This window comes from Anguilla anguilla, chromosome 10 (assembly GCF_013347855.1).
Source record: "Anguilla anguilla isolate fAngAng1 chromosome 10, fAngAng1.pri, whole genome shotgun sequence".
Lineage (NCBI taxonomy): Eukaryota > Metazoa > Chordata > Actinopteri > Anguilliformes > Anguillidae > Anguilla > Anguilla anguilla.
The window spans coordinates 20200053-20214664 of NC_049210.1; the positions used below are offsets into that span (position 1 = coordinate 20200053).

Below are 14612 nucleotides of genomic sequence, written 5' to 3' on the forward strand. Positions count from 1 at the left end.
AGAGTGTTGAGGATCTTTATTTTCCTCCGTCTGTCTTTTCCCGTGTTTACCCCCACGGCTCGGTTCACTCTCCGCAGAGCGTAAGAACGCTGGGAGCCTTCGGTTTGACGTCGAGGCGCGCTGCGCTGAGCTGCGCGGACTCCGGTGAAGGGGGTTTTTTGCTCCACGGTGATTTTGTAACTCGATGCGGTGTCGTGCACATCGCTGGGTGGCCGCAATGAGGAATAATGACATCATAACGCGCGGAGCAATGCAATGATGTTATGCAACAATATGAAACGGAGCATGTGCGATTGTGGGGTTTAAACCGAGCCTACCTGTCTTTATCTCTCTTTTTGTTTCTAATTCTTTCTAATTCTCCCTCTGTTTCTCACTTTCTCTCTCCCATTCTGTCATTCTTCCCAACTCACTCCTCACTTCTCTGCCTCTCTCTTTCTGTTTCTGTCAGTTGTCTGTTCCCCTCTCGATCTCGTCTTGTTTCTTCATTCTGTGTCCATCCCTTTCACCTGCTCTTTCTCTATTTCTTTCCTGTTTCTTTTTCTCTCTTTCTATCACACCCTCTCCATCTCATTCCCCCTCTCTCTCCCCTCTCCCTCTCTCTATCTCCCTCTCTCCCTCTCTCTCTCTCTCTCTCAGTGGCGGTAAGCAGCGGCGGGGTTGATGGGGAGGGCGCGGAGGTTAATTACTCCATTACTGGGCGACTGGTGCAGGAGCTGTTTAAACAGGGCCGGTATCAGCGAGGGATTAGGCCTCATTACTCCAGCCAAAGCTACGCCATCGACCCCCTCCCCCCCCTCCCCCGCCCTGCCGCCGCGCGTTTGCTAAGCGTGCCGCCGAATATTCATACGCCCACCGCCGCGGGGAGGGGAGGGCGAGCGAGCCGGGCGGGGGGGGGGGGGGCTTAACTCGCCCCAATCCGCCACCGAGGCATCCCAAGCACCGCGGGGCCGCAAATTACCCAAAATACCTGATCTGGGGGGGATGGCGCAGGCCCGCCTCGCAGGTTACTACCCGCCTCAGCGCCAAGCGGGGTGAGGTCGTCGGTGGTGGAACGGGCGCGCTTGGTAGCGTAGCGTCGTCTGTCCCCGTTTTTGGGCCCGTCACATGATTTGGATGCGATTCGGTCTTGCCGTTCTAATTGGAAGTCATTCAGATGAGGGGTTTCGAGGCGGAACGGGGAAATGGAAGCCGTTCCTGAGCGTTCCGAGAGGAGCGGTCTACTCCTGGGGGAGGTGTGGGCTTCCTGTAGTGAACCCCAATCGCATGCTCTCGACGATGTTACCAGGACAACGCCTCAGTGAAGCCAGAATGGGTCCCGCCTCCCTTGCTCCCTTCATCCAGATATTTCAGACAAACCTCAGATGTAAAAAAGCATCTGGAATGTTGGGCTTTCTGAACTGAGATGTTTGAGTGTAAAACATTTTGGTAATAAAGCTAAAAGTAACAGCAACACAAATTTATAAAATCGGAATCCTTTATCGATTGTAATTACTTGTGTTATTTTAGCTTTATTTTACAAATAGTCTGCTTTCATTTTGTAGCTAAAACTTGTTTTAAGATAATAACCATCAAACAGCAGTAATTGTGATGTTAGCTTTATGAAGGATCTCCTTTTCAGTAACTCTGCTATCTCTGCCCTTTTTCAAACTTGAGATTTTTTTTGTTTCTGTCGAACATTATTGACTCCTCCGAGTTTTATTCTTCATCAGTGGTGTTAAGACGTGGGCCTTAATTCCCCTTATGGTTGACAGGTCAGTCTATGACTGTATCTCTGAGGTTCTCTACTGTATGCTTAAGGCTGACTGTGTCATATCCACTTATCACCGGCAAACTGGAACGATACCTGGCCATTTAAGCAAATGGAGCTACTTAGTTCCGTCTGTTCTCCTGCACCACGAGCGCTCCCCACCAGGTGGCGCTGTGCAACCTCGCCACAGGTGCCTGCGGCTCACCTCGCTCCTCCTCCGGAGGCGCAGGTGTCCCCGTTGGCCACGCCCCCCCCCCTGGCCGCGCCTCCTCGTAAAAACCCTAAACCGGGCTCCCGGCAGCTCGGGCGGTGGAGGCTCGCTGTCACTCCTTTTCTGGCGGGCGGGGGGGGAGCTGAAGGATCCTCTCATCCGGAGCGCGTTAATAAGGAATGCCCCCAACGCCGCGCCGGGTAACGGAGGGGCGGCTAACGGTGGAAAGCGCCGGAAAACGCTATCAGGAACAGGAGCGACCGCGGAGCGCTAAAAAAAGGCCCGAACGACAGCTCCACCGAACAGGGGGGCCTAGAGCCGGCGAAAGGGAAGCGAAACGCTCCACGTTCAGAGACAAGAGACTTCTCTGGATTTCAAAGCGGTTTAGTCCGTTTCTCACGAGTGACAGGATGCAGGTGCTTTCAGCGTACGGCCTTCGTAAGTGCGGCGTCGCGTCTGTATCCCAGATACTGCCGCGGTTACAAAAAGGCCAGCGTTAAAAACCACTCGATTCAGCTGTCACGTACTAAAAAAAAAATATTTAAATACAGGCGTTCAGCTGACGACAGAGAGCTGACAGAAATGACATTTCTAACTGCTGAAATACGCCTGCTCGTATCCTAATACCCCTGTCAATAGAAGCCCGTAAAGAGGGATTTTGGCATTTCTGACATTACAAAGGGCAGGAGCGATCGCTGCCACGCAGGGCCTGTGCGACCCGTCAGCTGGCTGCCATTGCTTCTCCGTCTCCTGCGCAGTTTGTATTAGGGACAGGGCTAAAGGGCACGTCTGCAGACGACCGCTCTGATTGGTTGCGCACGTGCGGACGGAGACGCGAATCGAGCTGCCGGACGTTTTTTTTTTGGAACGAACGCAATTAACCGCGAGCCGCTCGTGCTGGTCTTGGGCCCGTCCCTCAGTTTACATCCCAAAGCCCAGCGAGCCGTCAGGGGAAAAGCCGACGGCAAAGCAAATGACAGCAAAAGCGGTTGTTTGGAGAGCGGCGTGCCCTCGCGACATCGAAAAAAATAATAATCAGGGAACGGAGAAGGAAAACGGATGCACTCGGTCAAATTTAAAGCACTCCAAACTCTCACTCACACACGCGTAAGTGCTCGCACGCACACACACACACACACTGCATACACACACAGGCACTCGCACACACACACACACACACTGCATACACACACAGGCACTCGCACACACACACACACACTGCATACACACACAGGCACTCGCACACGCACACGCACACACACACACTGCATACACACACAGGCACTTGCACACACACACACACACTGCATACACGCACAGGCACTCGCACACACACACACACACACACACACACACACTGCATACACACACAGGCACTTGCACACACACACACACACTGCATACACGCACAGGCACTCGCACACACACACACACACGTGCGCGCCGGCTCCAGAGGGGTCGTCCAGCTTTACCGATGGAAATCCAATTACATCTGAGGCAGGGCACTCGATTACACGGGACGTTTTCCTCCCCGGGAACGCCGGTCCCTGTTCAAACCCGGAGCGGGGCCTCCATTATATAACGGAGGGGAAATCAATAGGCCCGGGCGGGCGCTGGCAGGAGCGCATTAATATTGAAAGCGCGCGATCAGGGGCGCACGTCGGGAGAGACCGCCACCGCAATCACACGGAGCGGAGCGCGGCCGCCGCCCCCCTGCGCCCCCCACCCCCGGCGAACGATCGGGGGCCCGCGCCCCTCTGTTTGCCCAGCGGCCTTTTATCTCATCCCGCCCCGCCAGAAAAAACCCTTCGCCTCAACCTCTTCTCCAATTTCCAAAATGGAACGGCCGAGGAGGAAAGGAAAACAGAGGTGGGGAAGTGAGGGAAAGAGCTCTGTTTGCTCTTCTGAAAGGGTATTAGGGTGCAGCTCGGCAGGCGAGGGCGAGGGAGGGGCGGGGCAGAGCGGCGGGCGTGCTCGTCAGGAGTGCGGGGCTCCAGACGCCCAATCTCCGCCCCGCCCCTCTGTTTCAGGCCCGGCGGCGCGTCCGGCGGCGACCACACTCCGAGCTGAGATAACGCATTCTCAGAGGCCGGCCAATCAGAAGCAGCGGCCGTTTCACCCGCTCAGTAGGTCTGTGCTTACACATATAAAGTAAATGTGGCAGCAGCATGAATGGCAGCGCTCCCGCGTGTGGCGTATGCATGTTCATCTCGGTGAAGTGCGTGGTCACTGCTGGGTGCAGTGAGGTGCAAAGGTGGCAGCCCTGACCAAATGAAAGGGCCTGTCTTCCAGGGCGGGGTCCGGGCCGCCCCGCGGCTCGATGCTCGATGCGCGGAAAGGCCGAGCGGAGCCACGCCGGCCGCCTCCCCTCTCCCCGCAGACCCCTCGCCCTCCGCCATTAAGGGCAATTACGGAAGCCGATTAAGGGTGGGAGTGGCCCCCTTAAGCGGGCGTCTGAGCGGTCTCCCTCGCTCCATTAGCGCCCCCCCGGCCTCGTTTGCATATCGTTATCTTAATTGAGCCGGCGGCCGGGGGGGGGGGGGGCGAAGCAGCGGCGTGATAATGTTACTGATGAGATGGGGACGGCCGGGCGCCAGCCATTTTACCTGACAGCTTCATTAATTAACGGCTATCCGGTTACCGGGGCCCGGCCACGCCGACCGGGGAGGGAGGAGGAGGCGGCTTGGCGGTTTGGCGGTTTGGCGGTTTGGCCGCTGCCACGCCGGCCCCTTCGACGGGCAGGTTCTCAGGAGCCGGCAGGACCCCCCCGGCAGGGTCAGGCTCGGGCCGATCCTCTGTTCGCCTTGCTGAAGGGCTGCCTGATCGGCACCTTTTTGGAACCCGGCGGAGCAGAGCTAGCAGGGTTACCGTGAGACGCTAAGTACAGAGAGTCGCGTGACTGCGCGCGCAGGCTAGCGTGTTAGTCAGCGCGCTAATGTTTTAACGCTCGGGGTTAATCCAGATTTAACCCAGCTGAAGTCCGCAGCGATCGGCTAGTCTGCCTGTGCTGTCACCTGGCTTACACCTGTAATTCCTGCTGTACCAGAGCACTGACCACTTTAAAACAGGAGGCCTCTCTCCTTTCTGCTTCCTTCTCTCCGTTTCTCCTTTATTACTTTTCCATCCTCTCCCCCTTTTTACTGTTGACTCTCCTCTCTACTCTACTCCCTCTCTCCATCCCTCCCTCTCTTGAATGTTTTTGAGGCTCTGCCACACAGTGCATTGGGATGAGAACACGCCCGGCTGCCCGACTATCTGCTTGGCTGCAGATAGCATACATAGGACGGAGTGTAGCACAGTGGGTAAGGAACTAGACTTGTAACCGAAAGGTCGCAGGTTCGATTCCCGGGTAGGACACTGCCGTTGTACCCTTGAGTAAGGTACTTAACCGAAATTGCTTCAGTATATATCCAGCTGTATAAATGGATACAATGTAAAATGCTATGTAAAAAAGTTGTGTAAGTCCCTCTGGATAAGAGCGTCTGCTAAATGCCTGTAATATACTGTAGTGAAATACTTTGTTTATACTTACATGACATTTGGCTATTTTGGCTGCAGAATGTCTGTGTCTGTCTGTCTGTCCGTCCGTCCGTCAGTCTCCCCGCCGGGGCAGAGGTCGATTCGGAAGGCCGCGGGCAGCGCGGGTCCCGTTTCCTCGCTGTCCTAATTCGCACGGAAAAAAAACCCGAAGGCGCTTTCGGGGCGATCCGAATGAGAGAGGTTCCTTCGGGCCGGCGAGCTCTCCTCTTTTGTCATGTAAAAAAGCCGCCACTCGATCCCAGGGGAGGAAAAAAAAGGAGAGAGAAAAGGAAAAAGGAACCCTTCAGATAATCTTCCCTCATCAGATAATTAAGGATGTGCCCGCGCTCCAGTGTCCCGCTCGCCTTTCAAAATCCGATCAATCATTCGGGCTTTACCGGGCCCCGCTCCTTACTGAAACCGTAGACCGCCGCTCGTCCTGCACCGTCCAATTGAAATGCTTCTAGCGCGCGCCGTAGCGACCGCGTGTACGCTGCGTGTGCCCTGTGCGGCGCGTGTGGCATTTAGCCCGACTGGGCTCCGCACGCCAACGGACGGTGTATTTTATACACGCCGACTTATTTCTGCGTGCGGCGTCACCTGCCTCAACCCTCTCCAGCGAGCCACAGTTTGGGATCTGCGGGTTTAGATCCGTGAGCGCGTCGACACACTTGCTTATGACGGCCCATCTCACTACATGTATGGGAAAATTTATGAATGAGTTTGTGAAATCATATACTGTGTATCATAGAAATACATGACTATATATTAATATGTTAGTATGTATACATTAGTATCCACAAGGTCATTAGTCTTGTACGGTACTGCATTAATCTAGGCCACGCAATGGTGACCCACAGCACTGCTTAGAAGCACTTCTCTCCGGGACAGCAGTTTGCATTGAAGACAGTGTAAGATGATGTGATGAATGTGGCTGGCATTGTGAATGAGCGCAGCGACACAGCGATGCAGAACCAGGCAATGCTGATTTGCCGTAATTGATAAAGGACGGCAGTGCGGCTGGAAAAACGACGCCAAAAACCCGGTTTGCCCTGCGGTGACCCCGGAGCTGGCCTCCTCTCAGACCGCTACGCCAGACCCCGCCACGGGGGGGGGGGGGGGGGGAGGGGGGGGGTACCGTGCGGCCGTATCTCCCCCATAACCCCCCCGTAACCCCCGTCCCCCCAACAGCCCGCCCCCCTGAAGGGCCAGGCTTTAACTACACTCCAGTTTGGCCAGTGCTCGGCTTGTTACAGCCCCAACACGAGTGCAAACAATCAAAGTCTTTGGGAACAATGAAATATGCATGGCTATCCGTGACAGGCAGATAAAGCAGGGCAATTAGCCACGTAATCCTAGAGAGTCGCGGGCAATCGGCAGCTTTAGCCCCGTCCTCCGCTATCCCCTCCCTCCCTCCCTCCCTCTCTCTCTCTCTCTCTCTCCCCCCCTCCCTCTCTTTCTACCCCCCCCCCCCCCCACACCCACGCTCGCTCGCCACTCTTGCTCTGTATTAGTTAAATGTATTTTGTGTGTCTGCTCCCCATCAAATCAAGCAACACTTCCTCTAATTGGCTTATAAATAATACAGCAGGGCCCGCATTATAATTTAATCAGTGGTAAACATTGCAGGGGCCGTCTGTAAAGAATCTATCCCTCATTAATTTCTTAATTTGGGTAGATGGAACAGGAGGGAAGAGAGGGGAGAGGAGGGAGGGGGGGGGGCAGGAGAGGTGGATCGGGTGAACGGAGCCGCTCGGATCAGCCGGAACGGAGGAGACATCTGGAAACAAAGAGGGAGAGAGAGGTGAAGGAAGAGTTTCTGTCTCTGGCTCCGGCTCAACAAACGCAAGGCCCCGCTCTCCTGTCCCCGACTGTGTGTGTGTGTGCGCCATCTCACGCACACGCACACGCTCGCGCGCGCGCGCACACACTCGCCATCGTTTTCATTTCGTATAACGCTCAACAGCGCGCGGTGATTGACAGCTGCTTGTTAGCACATGTCATTTGTCTGAAAACATCAAGCTGTCGGGTAAAACCAAATCGAGTATAAATAAATTCCTCTCGTACACTCCCCGTCTAAAACACACACAGGCACACACGCACACGCACACACACACACAAAACCCCCTCCTCAAACCGCTTGTTACCCCATCATCTTTTTTTCCCTCTACCAAGTTTATGAATATTTCATCATGTGGCATAAATATTAATTCTAATAGCTTTGCACAGTAGTTATTATTTCTTTTTTAAAGACAAATATTCATTAAAATTTCAAGATACCATTTCCCCCAGAAATAATTATATACACACGCGCACACACACACACACACACAAACAGAGACACAATAACAAGTGACAAGGCTACCCAGGCACACAGTTGTAAAGCTGTATTTTGGAGTGCATGACAGCAGTGGTAAAACATTGAACCCAACAAACTGCTGCTTCCCCACTCCCCACTCAATATAAGAGCCTCACTAGTCCCCCAGAGATGTCTCTATATGTACCACAGCAGGTAGTATGCAGTGTGTAGTAGAATAAGCACTGTGACCTTCATATAGGAAGCAGCCAGTGTTCAATACAGTATGCACTGTGACCTTTATATAGGAAGCAGCCAGTATTCAATACAGTATGCACTGTGACCTTTATATAGGAAGCAGCCAGTATTCAATACAGTATGCACTGTGACCTTTATATAGGAAGCAGCCAGTATTCAATACAGTATGCACTGTGACCTTTATATAGGAAGCAGCCAGTATTCAATACAGTATGCACTGTGACCTTTATATAGGAAGCAGCCAGTATTCAATACAGTATGCACTGTGACCTTTATATAGGAAGCAGCCAGTATTCAATACAGTATGCACTGTGACCTTTATATAGGAAGCAGCCAGTATTCAATACAGTATGCACTGTGACCTTTATATAGGAAGCAGCCAGTATTCAATACAGTATGCACTGTGACCTTTATATAGGTAGCAGCCAGTATTCAATGCAGTATGCACTGTGACCTTTATATAGGAAGCAGCCAGTATTTAATACAGTATGCACTGTGACCTTTATATAGGAAGCAGCCAGTATTCAATACAGTATGCACTGTGACCTTTATATAGGAAGCAGCCAGTATTCAATACAGTATGCACTGTGACCTTTATATAGGAAGCAGCCAGTATTCAATACAGTATGCACTGTGACCTTTATATAGGAAGCAGCCAGTATTCAATACAGTATGCACTGTGACCTTTATATAGGAAGCAGCCAGTATTCAATACAGTATGCACTGTGACCTTTATATAGGAAGCAGCCAGTATTCAATACAGTATGCACTGTGACCTTTATATAGGAAGCAGCCAGTATTCAATACAGTATGCACTGTGACCTTTATATGGGTAGCAGCCAGTATTCAATGCAGTATGCACTGTGACATTTATACAGGAAGCAGCCAGTATTCAATACAGTATGCACTGTGACCTTTATATAGGAAGCAGCCAGTATTCAATACAGTATGCACTGTGACCAGTACACAGTCAGTAATACAGAAAATGAAATTGTACAAAAATCATTTCTATAGAGGGATTGAGAAGGATTTGAGGAGGATGTAGTTTTATCAGGGTAACGTTTTGGTATATTTCCAATAATTTCTCAGATTAGGGGCAGTAGTTTTGATGAGGGTTCGGTTCTAAGCGCAGCTAGCTGGTTAGCGCAGGGCTGTTCACGCGTACTGTAACCATGCGCTCGAAGCGCTCGGCGGGACCCCCCAGGGTGGGGGCCCCCGACCCCTCGCCGCGCCCCCCGCTCGGGCGAATCGCTCGGCTCGCTGCGCTCATTATTATTTCAGTCGGAGCTGTTTGACTTCGTGCCGCGGTGACTATTTGCGCGTCAGGCACGTGTCCTGTACGCCCTGCCCATCCCGGCGTGACACGCACCAGGGAGACACCCGGTGGGCGGGGAATCCTGAAGAGCCTGCCGCCGCCGCCGCCGCCGCCGCCGAGGCTCGCGTGGAACGCCATGGAAACGTGCGCAGGACGAGGCTCTCAGGAAGAGCCGCGGAAGCGTGTAGCGGGCCAAACCGGGGACGATTGTAACACAGCTGACGACGGGAGGCGGGCGATCGAGCCCGCGGAGACGCGCTGAGGGCGGCGTTGTAGATCCCAGCGCCGTGCACACGCTGGGCGTAAATAAACCCTCCCAGCCGCGCAGGAGCGGTGTGCCTCAGTCCAACGCTCAGCACGCGGGCGTGCAGGCGGCCACTGTGTTCAGTTTGGTGGCAGCATCGACTCAGGGGAAGAATTGTAATTCATTTCGTGAGGAAGCTGACAGAGAATGGCATGGAGACTGGAGGTGGACTGAATTCCAGAGACATTTGTCTCCTAGAATCCCTTGAGTTTTGTGTTCCACACAGAATGACCACAGGGAGAATATAGCGAGCAGGGAATCACTTTTACAGGATATTATTATTATTATTATTATTATTTGCTTGGCCTGGTGAGTTTCATAGGTTGTGTTTTTACATTTCATCCATTTGTAAAACCTTATATTTTCCTGAAGCCCCATCCATGAACCAGGTCTGCAACTTCTATATATATATATATATATATATATATATATATGTGTATATGCATGCTTTCTGAGACTTTTGGAAACAGAATGATTTCTCAGTGCTTGCAGCTCTGCTCTTCTGCTACACGGGAGGCCACGCCTCGCACAGTGGCTGAGACATCCAGGGGTGCAAACGGCCAGCGTGCTAAATTTGAGCTGTGCGGGATGAGGGGCGTCTGCCGGGCCAATGAATAAAGAATGAGGCTTCAGATGTGCGGGTGGAACGTCCCCCCCCGCCCCCCCCCCTCTCTCTCCCCAGGGTCTTCTTCCTGGAGGTGATGGACGCCGTGGCGCTGGAGCGCGTCGCTCTGAGGGCCGTGGACTCTGTCACCGGGGAGAGGTGAGCAACGCCACGCGCGCGCGTGCCTCAGAGTGTCCCGGCAGCCAATCACGGGGCTCTCCCCGCGCCCCTCCCACTCAGACTCGGACGTATAATCTCAGCCTCCCGGCTGCGTTGGCGGAAGCAGCCGCTGAAAGGGCCTCGTCTCCGATTGACCAACTGAGTGACTTATCCTGGCTCACGGATTTATCCATTTATCGAGCGGCTACCGCAGTAATGACATTTCACCACTAGAGGGAGGTCATTTTCATGGCATGGTAAATGGTAAATGGACTGCATTTATATAGCGCTTTTATCCAAAGCGCTTTACAATTGATGCCTCTCATTCGCCAGAGCAGTTAGGGGTTAGGTGTCTTGCTCAAGGACACTTCGACATGCCCAGGGCGGGGTTTGAACCGGCAACCCTCCGACTGCCAGACAATCGGTCTTACCTTCTGAGCTATGTCGCCCCATGGCCTTCTAAACTTGTTTTTTTTTTGTGTTGTTTTTCCCCTCGTACTTTTGCCCCCTCCAGGTACCACTCCCTGTACAAACCAGCCCCCAGTCCAGAGGTGCAGGCCCGGCTCCGGCAGAGCCCCCTGGACTCGGAGGCTCTGGTTCAGGCCCGGCTGAACGAGTACTGGGACCACATGCCGGCCCTGCAGGCTGTGTACCCCGACGCCGTCTACATCAGCGGCGAGCAGGACCCCCACACAGTCCTGGAGTCCCTGGAGAGCCGGCTGGTGGGCCAGCTCCCCAAGCGCCTGTCATCCCCAGAGCAGTGGTGATGGAGAACACGCGGGGGAGAAAACCTACAGAATGAACACACACACACTCTCACTCTCACATGCGCACACACACTCTCACATGCACGCACACTCTCACGCGCACGTACACACACTCACACACACACACACATTATTATGTATGTCTTCTTTTTTTTTACAAAGTGAAAGTGAAATATTATGTGTATCTTTGAAAAATCACAATTAAGCATCTAACCCGAAACTCTTCTATCATTTGACTGTACCGATGTTTACCGTTTATGGATGACAGCACGCAGAAAGGCATTCGGTCTCCAGCGCCTCCGACCGAGCGAATTCGCAGGCTCACATTCTATTTTCCTAATCACAGTATCGAGTGGACCGTCTTTCAGTGGCCCTGTCCGGCTTCGTTTAATCATGGCGCCGGTGGCAATTCATACGGCCGTCCCCCGAACACGGACGGGAGCGAGCAGGAGCGCGCGGAACGCCGTTCAGAGCGCGCGTCGAGTCGCGGAGCCCGGCGGCGGTAACCGAGCGACCGCTCGCCCGTATGCCGGCTCGCTCCGGCGGCGCGGCGCGGCGAGCAGGGGCCCCCGCGTAATCGTGAGTTTGTTTAATTAATGTAGCAGTAAAATGCAGCCTGTTCCGGCACCGAGCCCGAGGAGGGGTGTTAGTTCCGCTCCGCCGCCCGCGGCCCGCGGGAAGCAGGGCGCCGCCGCCATAATCGACGGCCCGCGCCTCTGCGCCGCCTCCCCCCCGCCCCGCTCGCCCCCCCGGTCACCGGTCGCCTCCCGCCGCGGCTCGCTTTAACAACCCCACACCGACACGCCTGCCTGGCGGCACGCCGGTTTAATTACCGCAGATGAAGTCTGGGGTATGAATCTCCTCTGAATACTCCACACGAGGGGGGGGTGGGGGTTGCATGTTAGTGGAATTGGGGGTGGAGGTGGGGGTGGGGGTGGGTGGGGGGAGGTTTATGCTGTCAGGGCCGTGAACTTCCCCCGCCGTTTTAATTTTCGGGGTCTCCGTCCCTCCAATCTGCGTCCGTTCCCCGGGATCGCACTTATTTATGCAGCCTGCCAATCTGGCTTTAAAATGCTGTGGGGAATCGGCGCGTGCCGCATTCACGTCCTATTCCGGCGTTTTGCTAAAATGGACTCGTGGGGGTTAGGGCTGAGTAGTTCGGTTGAGCAGTACGGAATGTGTTGGGCGGTGTGGAAATTATGTTGATTACGCCGGCGGCGCTCTGTCAATTTGCACGGCTGCTGGAACGCGTTCGGTCAGGAGCCTCGTTCGAAGAAAGCCGGACGGGAAAAGCCATAACCGCGGACGGCCGCGAAATATGACCACTTATGTCAGCGAAGCTAAATGTTCGCCCCATTATACAGTTTACCCGGCACAGCGGCCAATAAACACACCGCCTTTCAGCGTACGGAAGAAGCGGACCACAAACTCAGTGTAGAAAATACTTATAAACATGTTTATTTACAAAAGAGAAAGGAAAAGAACATACACAAGAAATAAAAATTAAAAAAAAAAAACATACAGACCATGCAAATAAATAGGGCTTAAAACCTCACCCCTATCCCTGTGAGCTTTAACTGCCCAGCAAAAAACAGCACCATTAAAGTGTATGGAACAGTTTCTGGAAGAAACCAAAAACAGGGGACATTGGGGGGGGGAATCTGTGGCTCAGATATTCCCTCTGCAGGATTAAGTGTTTTTTTTTTGACAGTCCATTAATGTTAAGAACCATTGCACATAGCTATAGTCAGATACTGTAGTGAAGACTTACGGAAGGCACAGGGCATTGTGGGTCGCGGGCCTCCTGAGTGAGATACAGTTAGTATCCTCTTGAGCAAGACACCCAAGCCGGCTGCTTCAAAAGGACAAGCTCCATCAATCAGCAACACATGGACAATAGATGGTAAACCTTACATGATGCCATTTGCAAAGAAATTTGTGCAAACAAAATGGTGTCTCGGTTCAACAATGGAGGTGTCAAGACCAATGAACCTGGGGTTTTAAACTGCAAGAAGCAACCAATCGCCCATCGAACCTTTCGTACCACACAAGTGACCAAAGCCTTTCTGGTGCCGACTTTCTGCGCGTTAAGTTATGAACGAAATCCGGATTTTATTCAGACAAGAAAACCGACGTGGGAGGCGAAATCATAACTACACGGAATCACGGTTAACGTGATCCGGCCATCCACATCAAAAGATAAAAAATACACGGGTTAGTGGAAAAAAATCAATCTGAGGACAAGCGGGAGAAGAGAGCTAGGAAGTGTGAGGTTTCCTGATCTTAAAAAAAGGGAGGAGCTACAATACTCCGTCAATCACTCACTGCACTGGAATCACTGAATGGTTCTTGATTCTTCATGGTCTTTTTTTTAATTGGTTAATGGGAATCAGTGATTAACAACGCATGGTAGCTGCACACAGTGTGGGCTTCCCTCTTCCATCACTTTTGGTTATTGGGTGGACACATAATTACAGCAAAAACGTTTTATAACTATATAACATAAAATAATAGGTGGACTTAATAATTGGGAGGGTCACATCACAGATACACTTTTTATATTGATATAAACGTCTGCAACCGTTTCTCATTGGGTTGATAATGCTGTCATTTTCCTGTCTTTTGTTTGTGTTACCCAAGTCTTGCAGTATAAAATGAATCAAGAAAAGAACATGTTCTTTGCAGTTGTCGCGATAATTTCTTTTGCACGAATGCATTTTCTAATTGTTTTCACCATTGAAAATCCACTCAGGTCCATTTCATGAGCAGGGTCTCGGATATTCCTGGGGATTCTTCTAATTTAAATTGGATCAGTTCTCTGTTGAGGTAACTTTGACACTGAAATTCAGTAAAGAAAATACTGGCTAGTTTTTCCAGCGATCGTGTGGCGTCACAAATACAGTAAAAAAAAATTAAACTCACATCAGTGTGGCCCTAAGCACTAGAGGTCTAACCCCTACACAGCAAACAATCTCCGACTCAGACAATTAGCGTTCAGAGATTCTTCCTTTCTATAAATCAAGGTGTTTGAATGATAAAAAAAAAAAACAATACTCATACAATAAAAGAAATGGCTCCTGCTTACAGGTTTGGCAGCAGTCATACTTCAGGATCAAACTTTCCAGCACATTTTCTTCCGAGAGCAGTGTACTGTGCATTCGGTCTACTTCTTACAGAACTGAATACTGTTTATCAGCACAAGTGGTCGCACTTGTATGCGTGTTTTTTTTCCCCCATGTTCTGGAGCTCGGACATCAACTTATCACTTTAAAGTATATATTTTCAGGTCCCATTTTGTTGATAAATCAGTAATCATCGACATCTAAATCATTCAAAGGCAAACAAAATTAACATGATTTTTTTTTTTTTTTTTTTTTACACACATTGACCTTTATAATAACCTTTAAGCCGCTAATATTTTCTTCTCTACTT

General features: G+C 51.8%; 1 protein-coding gene across 2 annotated transcripts in view; it reads left to right on the plus strand.

Annotated features, from left to right (window-relative positions):
- ak8 (adenylate kinase 8) overlaps positions 1-12081 on the plus strand; it is a 48568-nt gene extending 36487 nt beyond the window's left edge. The window contains exons 14-15 of one of the 2 annotated variants that reach the window (XM_035435487.1): positions 10333-10413; positions 10928-12080. In XM_035435487.1, the coding sequence (XP_035291378.1) occupies positions 10333-10413; positions 10928-11180 (334 nt within the window). In that variant the 3' untranslated portion in view covers positions 11181-12080. Of the gene's footprint in view, positions 1-10332; positions 10414-10927 lie in introns of both variants that reach the window. The other variant, XM_035435488.1, reaches the window with a different exon arrangement.
- Positions 12082-14612: the final 2531 nt, after the last annotated feature.